Raw genomic sequence first — 13,306 nt, 5'->3', positions numbered from 1 at the left:
ATCTATTTATTTATTTGCGGTACTCAGGCCTCTCACTGTTGTGGCCTCTCCCGTTGCGGAGCACAGGCTCCGGACGCGCAGGCTCAGCGGCCATGGCTCACGGGCCCAGCCGCTCCGCGGCATGTGGGATCTTCCCGGACCGGGGCACGAACCCGTGTCCCCTGCATTGTCAGGCGGACTCTCAACCACTGCGCCACCAGGGAAGCCCGCTGCATTTATTTTTGAATAATGTAAGAGCAAACCAATTCGCCAATATCTAGGCAGAAAGGAGGATATGTATGAAACCGAACTACAGTTCAGTGGGGGATTATGAAGACAGGTTTCCTAAGATTCATTGCTACCAAAAACAAACACGCAAACATAAAGAAAACTCATCAAGGTAGAAGGCAGCATGTGATCCAAAGATAGCGCTCAAGAGGACACTATGCTGGGGGTACCAAGAGGACAGCCCCAAAGCAACTGTAACTCTACCTCAAAAACCTGCTGAGGGCCTCACCTCGATGCCAATAGGAAATCTAAGCAAGAATAGGAACTCCACAGGCCAAAACACAGCACCATCCCCAAGGCTGAATTCAGCTTCTAGACGGCCCTGGAGTATGGGCCAGACATGAGCTTTTGGGTGGGCGTATCTGCCATTAGTGCAGGAGTCACCACTATGTTTTCCAAAATAGGTATTTTACAGCGCTGTCCCCCTGCAGTTGAATAACCAAAAAAATTACCCTTTGACTTCACCAAAAGAATGATATTAAAGGAAATATTGTTGAGAATGCCACAGCAGATACATATAGAAATTAATATACACATGAACAATAACACAGCACGGTAAACCACAGAGAAAACTGGCCTGATACCAGCTTGCTGGGAAAGTCACCTGTGAACCATGAGCCTCAGGAGATACAACACAGTCACCTGTGGCTCAAAGGCCATTAGTATCAGGTTTTCTGGGCTTCTCTGGACTTGAGCTACGAGGAACGCACAGTGATGTACCCTGCTCGTTAAACAGTGGCACGACGTCTTGACGGAAGTCTAATTAATTAACTGCCACACTGTGCAATCTGTAGTCTGCAGTGACTGCTACAGAGAGGGAAAAGCTCAACAGAATCCCAGTGATTAAAGCCAACAGCGGACGACCACACCCAGGCAGAGGAGAGCTGCCGAGACAGGTTAGAAGCCACCACAAGGAACTACAGGCAAAGCCTGAGCCAGGCTTGGGAACACAACACAAGATACACTGGAATTCATCACTGCTGTGGGCCTGGCTGAGCTTCTGTTTACGGCAGTATTTTCTTCTTGTGCCCAAGGCAAGCTTCGCAAGTGTCCAAGCTAAGACTGACTACCCTTCCTCTGTCATGTCCCTTGGGCTGCGTGCTCCTCCCTACACATGCCCTGGAGCCCCTCCTTACCCATTAGTGGCTATGGGAGTTGAACTGGATGGTGTGTGTCCCAGGAACAGAGGGTGAAACTGACAGCCAGAAGGCCTTCCCCCGGCCACCTGATCAAAATCAACCCCTGAACCCTCACTACTGCCTTGGTCTGTTCCATTCCTCAGAGCAGTCGCTGCTGCCTGGCATTGCTATTGTCTCCCTTTCCCGCTTGCATGTAGGGACTTTATCAGTTCTGTTCATTGTTACATTTTCTGTCTAGAGCAGTTCCAGGCACAGTAGGCACTTGCTGAGTAAATGAATAAACCCCCTCAACTAACAAAGGAGTCTAATTCAGCCAATGAAAGTTCCTAAATATGCAAGGGTAGCATCCTGATCATGAAACAGTCGTTTGGACACAGCCTTTAGGGAGCTCAAAAGTATCTGCATCATCTCTTCTCCTACATCATCTAATATATCTGTTAGCTCAAAGGATGCTCACATACTTCTCCCTAGTTGATTAGGATTAATTAGGATTAATTCCTAAACCTGTCCTAGAACCTGTATTTGACCTTTCTCCACTAAGACTTTCCAGTCACAGAACAGGGATTTTTTTTTTAAAAGGTAATTTTATTTTAATACAACTCAAAAGAAATATCTCCTAACTCATGATAACAAGAAAAGGGAAAAGCAACTCAGTAAAAATTCAGATGAAGAGATAGGCGGTTTTACGCCCTTGTTTAAATTCTGTTTTCCTGGAGTATAAAACAGGATCTCTATAGATGCATTAGGAGAAGCCATGGAAAAATTCACATTCAGTGCCTGAAAACGAATGAGCTACAGAAAACACATCAACTGAGGTCCTTCGGTGAATAAGCAGCCAAGCTCCTGGCGCCTCGGAGCCACACAGCTCCATTCACGGACACAACTCACCCCAGATATGTCTGCGACACGGTGGATAGGCACTTCCTTCTTGCTATGCAATCCTTTACCATTCTTAATAGCCCTGTAAAGAAAGAAGAAAAAAGAAAAGAAGCCCGATGACAATACAAATCACACTGGGAAGGGGTAAGGAGGGTGGGAAAAGGCGGCAGGAAGAGACGTTGGTCCGATGGTCACATGTCACTACACAGGGCACGCTGCGGAGCAGCCAGTCTCGGCCAGAGCATTGGGAGGTGGGGAGGGTACACTCCTGCTCTTCTCCTATAAGCCCAGTTACCACAAGCGGGCTGCTAGTTACCGCTAACAGTGTGCCTGGTTATCAAAGAGAGCTCCAGAACTTGTTTCCAAAGGAAAGGCATCGTTCTAGGCACAAAAGAAGAATCAGTTGGAAGAGCACATTCCTAAAAAACAGAAGTAATAACGTTTCTTTCTGTGTTTAATCACATGAAACATTTTAAATGCAAAAATATGTAGCTAGTGTTCCAATTCTAATGGAAATAAGTTCCTCCCAAGTAAAAAGATAAGTTGCCCTGAATGAAGCAATACTGTACAGAAAAGTCTTTTTAATAATGGGGAAGAAGGGAATTCCCTGGCAGTCCAGTGCTTAGAGCTTGGCGCTTTCACCACCGGCCCAGGTTCGATCCCCGGGCAGGGAACTAAGACATGGCAAGCTATACCGCACGGCTGAAGGAAAAAAAGGGGGGGAGAAATTAGCAAAGGTACATAACTGACATCAAGCCTCATTTTCAATCAGTCTCAGGTTGTAATAACACTGGGTTTACCAGCGGACCCTGGGACACACATCTGACCACTGGCTGGTTTGCTCCAATCTCCCACCTTTTGCCTCCTAATCCCTTGAGTGGTAGCTTCAGGGACATGATGATCACTCATGTAACAATGAAGGACCGCAGAATCAAAGGTGATGAGTACATCACTCAGCGATGACACCATTAGTCAAGACCTTTGCGCATACTGCCAGCCTGCAGACTCACATGGGGAACACTGCTGTGTTTAGACATTGAGGAAGAGGTTCAGGAGTGTGACTGCTCCATGAACTAGACTTTCCAGGGTTTCCATATTCCAGAGAAAGTGTTAAACTGCCCAGGCCAGGGTCAACACGTCGGACCCTCACACTAGGAACCACACTGCAACCTTCTTCCCACTCGGGCTCCACTAATGAGCAGGAGTAGAGGCATTACTCTCAGGTCCTAACTTTCTAAAACCAATTTACAAATCAAACTGGGCGGGTGTTGCTGAGTGCAAAGTGGAACAGTCATTTCTTACATACTGGGACCCTTATCACTCCCCACTTGCCCCTTTTTCCAACCCAGGGGACTTGTCTCTCACTCAACTGATTTGAAACACCTTCTGTTCAGATACGACAAAACACTTCCCTTACCACCCAGTTTCCACTCCATGATGAGGGGAATAAGTCAAAGTACAGAATTAAGAAAAAAATCATACACTCATTCTAATCTGAACTGTTGGCTGAAAGAAAACATTTCCAAGTTCCTTGACTCCCATGATTCCTCCTGAATCTGAATCAAGGGCTTCAGCTTTAGAAATTGCAAATGGGTCACAATTGCTCCATTTAATTTCAGTCCAGTGATTTACTGTTCAGGGTGTCTGATAATGACCACGGACCAGGTTTAGTCCCTGGTCCCTTGGGATCTGCACACTAATGGTAGCTCTAACTCTTCCATCTCCCAAAGCCCTGTGTACATCCTGCTTGTGTCCTGTTTCTACAGCCTCCTCTGCCATCAGCAGGCTTTCCCCATTTTGCTACCATAAACTCCAAGGAGGGGGCTTGGGAACAAACCCGCAGCGAGGCAAGGCAAGAGCTCACTGCCACCCTGAGGTTAAGTCGCCTTTCTTCTAGGTGAGGCCTGCTCAGCTTTCTGCAGGTCCCACGTGGGCACAGATTGCCCACAGCCTTCTCCTCTTCTAACAACCAAAATACATGGACCTGCCCAATAAACAGATGGTTCATGGAGAACACTGCTGAACTCCTGGCCCTTCCTGGGGGTTGGAGAGCACCTCATATACTACGAGGAAAAAAGAACAGGGCCTGGGCAGTAAGTCAGAAAACAGGTTCTCAAGGCAAAAATGGTGAGCTGGCAACCTACAATTCTGCTTTCTCTCTGTGACCCCAAAGTAGCTTTGTGCCATAAGCAGAAATTCAGCACTTAACCAAGATTAAACATACCACCCCAAGGGGAAAAACATAATACCCCAAAGCAGAAAATATGGATAATAGTGTACATATGACATTTGAAACAATCCAGAATTCTTTAAAATTAAGTCTTTTTTGTTTCATTGTTTTTTTGTTTTCTTTTGAGGTACGCGGGCCTCTCACTGTTGTGGCCTCTCCTGTTGCGGAGCTTAGGCTCTGGACGCGCAGGCTCAGTGGCCATGGCTCACGGGCCCAGCCGCTCCGCGGCATGTGGGATCTTCCCGGACTGGGGCACGAACCCGTGTTTCCTGCATCGGCAGGTGGACTCTCAACCACTGCGCCACCAGGGAAGCCCTGTTTCATTGTTTTATTTATTTTTTAACATCTTTATTGGAGTATAACTGCTTTACAATGGTGTGTTAGTTTCTGCTTTATAACAAAGTGAATCAGCTATACATATACATATATCCCCATATCTCCTCCCTCTTGCATCTCCCTCCCACCCTCCCTATCCCACCCGCTAGGTGGTCACCAAGCTGATCTCCCTGTGCTATGCGGCCATTCTCTACGTCTGTGTCTTTATTCCTGTCCTACCCCTAGGTTCTTCAGAATCAGTTTTTTTTGTTTAGATTCCATATATATGTGTTAGCATACGGTATTTATTTTTCTCTTTCTCAATTTTACTGTCATACAGTGAAGTAAGTCTTAATATTAAAAGAAGAAATTCTCTTACCTTGTTCCTAAAAAAAATACTAGATACTTGTTTACATTCAGGCATTAATTTTGGAAAAACCTTCAAAGACTTCATCTTTTCACACTTTAGATACAATTGCTAAATTAGATAAATTTCAGGCAACATCATATTTAAACTGAGAAATAGTTCTTGGCAAAACAGAGACAAGGGCTTCCCTGGTGGCGCAGTGGTTGAGAGTCCGCCTGCCAATGCAGGGGACACGGGTTCGTGCCCCGGTCTGGGAAGATCCCACATGCCGCGGAGCGGCTGGGCCCATGAGCCATGGCCGCTGAGCCTGCACGTCCAGAGCCTTTGCTCTGCAACGGAAGAGGCCACAGCAGGGAGAGGCCCACGTACCCAAAAACAAAACAAAACAAAACAAAACAAAAAAACCAGACAAAATTGAAAGTTAGTAATTTGTAGACACTAAGCACAAATGCTGCCCGCCCAGGAAGCCCTCTAAAGTATAAGTGGTATGCTGGACCCAGACGGCAAAGTGTGAGGGATCACTGAGTAGCTAAACGGTCTCATGTGCCAGCTTGAGTCTCCCTCCCTGTGCTGAGGTTGCTTTGGTTCTTGTTTGCCAGCTGCTGCAGAAACGACACCAGGTGAGCCATCCCCAGAAAACCTCCCTCAGCCTGACACAAGGCTGATGCCACGGGAGGGGGAGGGGAGGGGGAGGGAAGGGGGGAGGGAGGGGATCTGGGGGAACCACCCAGTGCAGGAGGCTGGGAGGGAGGTGATATGGGGATATATGTATACATTTCGCTGATTCACTTTGTTGTACAGAAGAAACTAACAACATTGTAAAGCAATTATACTCCAATAAAGATATAGAAAAAAAAAGAAAGAGATTCATGCTTTTATCTCAAAGAGGTAAGGAGCAAACACCAAGAGTGGTAGGCTTACCACAGTGCGGTTAATGAAAGGAATATAATATGTACCTTTGTTCCGGGATGCAAGCATCCATATATGACATGCCGGCCTACTAACAGTTGTATATAAGGAAAATAAAAACAGGAAGATCCTGGTTCTGCTGCCTTGTCATTATTTCCTGGTGCGGCTACCCCTGTATCTTACATAACCCACCTTCTCTGGGATAGGTTTGGGGCCCTCTGTCTTTGAGACCTGGGAGGGTATAAAGGTAGCAGGTTTGCTTCCACTGATACCTGCTCCACAGAGCAAACACCAACTCCCCTCTCCATGCTGCCTGCAGGCTGCAACCACGGCTCAACATCCCTTTTCATTAGGCAAGGAATGAAACTCCTGACTTCTAAGCTTCACCTGCTGTGTCTGCTTAATAGCTGCTTTCTCACAAAGGCAGGCTGGAGCTCAGGCCAGCCAGGAGAAAAGAAGCAGGGGGGCAGACCACAGGCTGCTCCTCTCAGAGGCTTTCTTCTCCAAGCAGCCGCAGGACAAAGATGGCAACAACCAGCAGTGTCAATAATGGACAGAAATCATCACCAGCCAGGAAAAGTGAGTAACGTCCACATACCTACAAAGAGGTAACAGTAAAGGACAGGGATGAAAACTCAGGTGTCTAGGTTGCTTCTAGAAGCTTCTAGAAGCTATAGCGTGGAAGAGGAACCCCATTCAGATCACTGGAAAACTATTCCCTTTAACCAACGAAGTCTGAAATTCTTCTGTATGAGATACTACTGCCTTCCCACTAGAAGATAAAAACCATCAACTCTGCAAAGGCAGGCAGGGAGGTTGTTAAAGGGAGATCAGCCCGGCTACCTTAGCGCAACACAATTAGAAACTAGCACTCTTTATATGAAGGAACAGTTTGCTCTTCGGTTTTGGGGCCCCTTGTACAGGCAGAAAACCTCCTTCTCCAAGGCACAAGCCTTAGCACCACTGACATCTTGTGTCATCAGTTCATCTTGTGCCAACAAAGAGGCCATGACCTTAATTTCAATGTATAGATTATTATTCTGAATATTTTTGTGAGTTTACAAAAAAAAGTTCAAAGACTGTATGGTTAGATTCAACCTTATCCCAATCATAAAATAGTTGCCACACGAGGAATTCTTAACCTGGCGACATAAGTGAGCTTCACGTAGGATGCTGGGAATACCTATTAGCTAACCTGAAGTGGTAGTAGAATTATATATATGAATTTTTCTGGGGCATGGGAACTCCAACCGTTTCCCAGTTCAAAAAGAACCACTTTCATACATAAAGGCATTTAAAGAAAATAAAGTGACAGAAAGCATACCACAGAGAGGTAGCAGGGAAATGCCGAGGAAGATCAGGAGGCCCTGAATTCATCATTCCCCTTTAACAACACTGTCTTGGTAACCAGGAACCACAATGTCCCTTAACTCTGCTTCTCCTTCCTTGCCTGCAACCAGAACTTCCTTCCTAACTGTGCTCACCTGGCTTTTTTGTAACCCCCCTGGGCCAGGCCCACACCAATTTATTCCAAGATAACATCAGGAATATTTTAAATCCACTCAGGTCCCTTTGAGAGTGCACACCACTGCTGCATGACTTCTCCACAGAATTGATTTTTTCATTTCGCTCCCCTACTTATACCCATAACAAAGACCACCAGCCTGTGACATCCATCGAGTGGAAAGTGTAATGCTTGGCTTTCATGGGCCCCAGAGTTTATGTCTTCCCACCATTTCCACATTACTCCTTCTAATTCAATTAGGTCCATCTTCCCCAGGCCCCCTATGTGCAAGTTATTCATTACACTGTCTTTATAGATCCACACTAGTGAAAGAAAAGAATTACAGCTTATCAGTAGCCACCACCTCACCACAATCATAAAACAATTGTCATGTAGGAATTGTTAACCTGGGGTCCTAGGTGGGGGGCTGTTTGAACACTGGAAGTATCTATGAACTACTTTGAAATGGCAGAATTATACATGTGAATGGGTACATGCACGTGTATCTCTCAGTTCATCATGCAGTTTAAACTGCAATGCAGTATTTTCAAATTGTATCATGTGTTCACTTTATTTCTATAGCTAGACTACAGGCCCTTTGAGGGTTAGAATTCTATCCTTAATACTCGTTACGGTACTTAACACAGAGCTATGTCACATAGTTTTAAACTCAGGGTCACCTAGTTCAATGACTGTGTGTCTAGTAAAGCTGAACAAATGCCCGCTGACTAATGCAGAGTGTGAAGATATTTCAGATTGGAGACATGGATAATGCCAACTGAGTGTAGGGCGCAGAAGAGTGAGGCTTGCTGGCTCTCCTGGAGGTGCAGGTTCACGATGTATGCTCCAGGTCGCAGACATCTTGGTTTTGCTACTTGGAGTGGGGCAAGGCAGAAGAGCTGAAAGCCTGGCCTCTAAGCAGAAGCAAAAGTGCATCAAGAACAAAAGCCTCTCGCTCCCTTCTTCAAGAGTCCTACAGCTAGAGGAGATGGTCAATAGTCTGAATGGCAGTGACGGGAGCAAAGCTCCGGCCACCATAAACAGTGAAATGGAACCAAGTGGCAGGATTGTCAGAAACACCTACTAGATAATACAGGGTAAATGACTAAGGAGAAAGGAAAATAATTCCAACGGAAAAGGATAAAAAGCAGAACAAAGAATGAGCAACTTGCTAAACTTCTAAAGAAGCTTTCATTGTGTTTCAGATCATACTGATGAATACAGCAGTGAAACACAGCAAAAAGGAACACCTCCTTTGGTCTTTCTACTGGTTCCTTGGCAGCGGGAAGAAGCAACCAGGTCCTGACACTCGGAAAATGAGACGCAGAGCAGGCACAGGCGCACAATGGTGGGTGGGCATTATGCAGCTGCATTTTCAACGAAACCAGAATTACTGATAAGACAGAAAAGATGGAGAGTACAGAGACTGGAAAGGAGGAAATTGAGTCCTGTGGTCAACGGGAGGTCAGTGAACTAATGAGTCAGGAGGTATTATGAGGCAGCGGAGCAAATAACAAGGAACTCTGGGCCACCTCATCGAAAACTAATATAAGAAGAAACGAAGACGCATTGCTATTCCACCAGGTGTGACATCTGATCTGCTGTGCTCAGGTTAAGAGAGGGGGAAAAACTGAGCTCTGTGGCAGAGAATCACCAGAGAAGAGGTAGCCCGATATTAGATTCATGCGAAACACAAGCAGACCACGCTGTCCCAGATTAGGACCAAAGGACTACTAGAGCAGGTAGAAATGGTCAGTGTCAGTCTAAAGTCTTCTTGAGGGGCTTCCCTGGTGGCGCAGTGATTAAGAATCCACCTGCCAATGCAGGAGACACGGGTTCAAGCCCTGGTCTGGGAAGATCCCACATGCCGCAGAGCAACTAAGCCCACGTGCCACAACTACTGAGCCTGCGCTCTAGAGCCCGTGAGCCACAACTGCTGAGCCCATGTGCCACCACTACTGAAGCCCGTGCGCCTAGAGCCCATGCTCCCAAGAAGAGAAGCCACTGCAATGAGAAGCCTGTGCACCTCAACGAAGAGTAGCCCCCGCTCGCCGCAATCAGAGAAAAGCCCGCGTGCAGCAACGAAGACCCAACGCAGCCATAAATAAAATAAATAAATTTATAAAAAATAAATAAAGTCTTCTTGAGAGGACAAGGCTGCAGAAAGGTGAGATGAGATGAGAGGCAATGACAACTCAAAATTGCCTCAATGACACTGGTTTTATAATTTTTTCATATCTTTTTATTTATTTTTATTTTTTGGCTGTGCCACATGGAATTCAGGAACTTAGCTCCCCGACCAGGATCAAACCCACAACCCCTGCAGTGGAAGCGCAGAGTCTTAACCACTGGACCGTCAGGAAAGTCCCAAATTTTTTCATGTCTTGATCACAGAGACAATACAGAAATACAGGGCCAGAGAAAAAGTAGGAGAAAGAACAATGCGTAATTCAATTCCAAGATAAAAGCATCATTAACAAAATTTCTAAGTGTTTATATACACATACCCACCCACTTAAATTGTGGGAAAAGTCTGGCGATTGTTTTTTCCCCCAGAAACAATAACTAAATGAACACTTCCTTGTAGTATTAGTTTTATTACATCATTTTGAATAACTTCACGTAAGTCCATAACATGGATGCACATTCCATAATTTACTCAATTGCCTACTGCTAGATATTTATGTGAATGTTAACAGTCCAGTATAATACTTCCGGTACTATAAATAATGCCAAAGGAATAACTCTTAAACTGTCAGGCATCTCCCTAATTATTCCTTAGAATAAATTCACGGAAGTGGAATGGCTGTGTCATAGGTCAGCAAAGCACTATTCCTGTCTTCCATTTCCCTTTCCCAAGGCAACCCAGACAGAACACGCCTTGCCTCGTGGACTCTATTTGTGGATAAACCCGTTGATTTAGGTGCTCCTTCCCAGGTACCCACTGGTATCTCCATGCTTATAATTATATTTGCAATTATTTACTTGCTCATCCAAAACCCCACTAGACCACACATTTTTGTTTTCTCCCCCAATGCACCTGATGTTTGTTACTGTAAAATGAATAAATTAGAGAACATTTTAATGCTTTTTCCTCAGTCAAAAGACGCAACAGGCTTACTGCTGGGAAAAATGGTTTTTCCGATGTGAGTACACTTACAGGGACCTGCTGGAAAAGATTCACTGCCATCCACTTGAGATCTGGCTCTCTGAACTTGATGCAGAAGCAAGAGGCATGGGAAGTAAGCCTTCTCAACTTCCAGGCCCAGAGCTGGAGGAGGGGAGTCAGGGGCAGCTGAGGAGATAACATATGCATGAGGGAGTTTACAAGAAATTTAGATGCAAAGAGTCTTACAAACGAAAGGAAGCTACAAAGGAGACTTCCCCTTCACAGGTAGCTATAAAATTCGGTGCATTGATGTATTGGTGATTAATTATTTGAACTACAGTCCTCTGGAGCGATTTCCAAGGATTAGAGCAAAAGTAGGATAGGGATATGTGTAATAGACACTCAGCGCTCCGACCCACTCAGCCCCCTGACACCGCAGATGAGGCAAATCAAGCAAGCACAGCAACCCTTAAGATGATTTCACATAAAATTAGCCGAGAGCTGGTAGAGGCTACTCAGAAGGAATTCAGTTCAAAAGCCACGAACGCAGGGTATGAGGAAGGGGAAAGAGGAGTCACAGGGAAGGAATACAGAACTATTCAATGGGCTTGGTGAGGAACAAGTATGGCTGGCAGGGAAGGCATAGCTAGGACAGAAATCCAAAGAGATCGAAAGCTTATCCATTCCATGCCTTAGTCTCTATTACCTTTTACACATGGTTACAATTCCAACTATTAAATTACTAATGTGCCGTAAAAAGGACACACATTTTGATTTTTTCTTAAAAACCAAAACCAAAACCAAACAGTGGTAAAGAATTGTTTAGGGCAGTGGTTCGCAAATTTTCATGCGCATTAGAACAACCTGAAGGACACGTGAAAAGAGACTGCTGGGACTCAACCCCAGTTTCTGATTCGGTAGGTCTGGGGCAACGGAGATGTGGGGAGACCTGAGAACTCACATGTCTAACAAGTTCCCAGGTGAAAATGACGTTGCTGGTCTGAGGACCATCCTATGGGAACCAGTGGTTTAGGGAGTCAAGTTATGAGACATTCAAAAATGTCAAGGGTCAAATGTTATCACTTTATTATTATAACTTATTTGGGATTAAAATTATGTTCCCAGTATGATAATCTTCAAATGTATTTCAAAATATGTTGGAAATATTTTGAAACCTCAAATACTTAGGGCCTTTTAGCCAAGAGAACAGTGAGATGGTAGAGAACAGACAAGGTGCTGTGGACAAACGGTCACAGCTGGGTGGAGAGGGGGGACCAAGTTAATTAGGAAGGTTAGTCTAGAACAACTTCCTCTGAAAGAACACAACCAGTGCAGATTAATAATTACAGGAAAGACTGGGCAAGGAGGACTTCTTACTGTGAGTTCATTATTGACCATGACCTACAGAACTACCCACACCTTGTGTAAAACACAGGAGCTGAAGCTAATGGGTTCCGACTTTACCCCAAACCCCTCACACTAGTCATCAAGACGAGTCTCGCAGTTTGAGTTGTATCAGATGGAACTGGGAGTGGGGAGGAAAGACAGGATGAAGAGTGAACAGATCCTCTTAATATCCTGAAAGAGAAAACTGTTTGGAAATGGAGATATTATACAGCTCTCCAGAAGTGGCCATTTGTGCCGCCTTAAATGCAGATTGATTACTGCTATTTGGATGTTGAGTGCATCATCTCTTCTGAAGAAAGGGAAAAGCTAAATTTCCCCACATTCAGCTGTATCGTTAAATCACTTCCCCACACCAGCTCTTTTAATGCATTTTCCTGTTATCACATCCACTTGCAGGAGCTGATGTACCCTACCCCCCAACAGTGAAACGCCCCCCAACACTGACACGTGCTGAATCTCATTAGCAACCTCTGGCCGTGCCACCAGGGCAAGGGCAAGCCCCAAATCTAGCGGGGAGTGCACTTCCAGGGTTAAGGAAGAAAAGAAGCCATTAGGATACTGAACAGAAAGACCAGCCTCCTTTCTCACGCTGGCCTCCCATTTGCACCAGCATGATGTAACACAGCCGGGTGAAGAGGGCAGCAGATAATTCACCCAACTCCAGCTTTCTATAATGCCTGGCCTACAAAAATCCAACCGCACTCTGGCGCTACAGGAATTCAACAGTGAAGGAAAGAGAAAAACTTCAAATCAGAGCTCTGTTTTTAACAGTATTCACTAGGATCTAGTTTTATGCAAAGAGAATTTTCACTTGGTTCAGGTCATTAGGTTGAAAGCGAGAAACCTTGGTTTATTAAAGCTGTACCATTAAACTATTGAGAAGAACAGAGGCTGGACGGAAGAGATGAGTTTCAGGGAGATGCCCTCATGGGAAAATTTAATAGGAGTGAGAGATGGAATAAAAAAGATATCAGGCAGGCAGTGTTCACGATGCAGAGGGAGAAAAAGAGGAGGGGCTGAGAAAACAGGTAGGAAAAGAGAATAGGAAAAACAGCAACACCCAGAGGTCCTATTCAAGGTATTCAGCGTGTGTCCCTCTGAGACTGCATGCTTTGTAAGGCTTGAGTCTGTTATCTTTTCTCTTCACCACCTGGGACCCAGGGTACACTAAAGAGAACTG

The 13,306-nt window shown here is 45.3% G+C and overlaps 1 protein-coding gene across 2 annotated transcripts in view; it reads right to left on the bottom strand.

Annotated features, from left to right (window-relative positions):
• The window catches only part of SND1 (staphylococcal nuclease and tudor domain containing 1), a 417,911-nt gene that overhangs the window by 166,581 nt on the left and 238,024 nt on the right, over positions 1-13,306 (bottom strand). For both annotated transcript variants that reach the window (XM_073809898.1, XM_033863201.2), the window contains exon 14: positions 2,295-2,367. In XM_073809898.1, coding sequence (XP_073665999.1) covers positions 2,295-2,367 — 73 coding nt within the window. The remainder of the gene's footprint in view (positions 1-2,294; positions 2,368-13,306) is intronic.

This window comes from Tursiops truncatus, chromosome 9, assembly GCF_011762595.2.
Source record: "Tursiops truncatus isolate mTurTru1 chromosome 9, mTurTru1.mat.Y, whole genome shotgun sequence".
Lineage (NCBI taxonomy): Eukaryota > Metazoa > Chordata > Mammalia > Artiodactyla > Delphinidae > Tursiops > Tursiops truncatus.
Note: the sequence above shows the minus strand (reverse complement) of the source record. Positions and strands in the feature narration are given on the sequence as shown.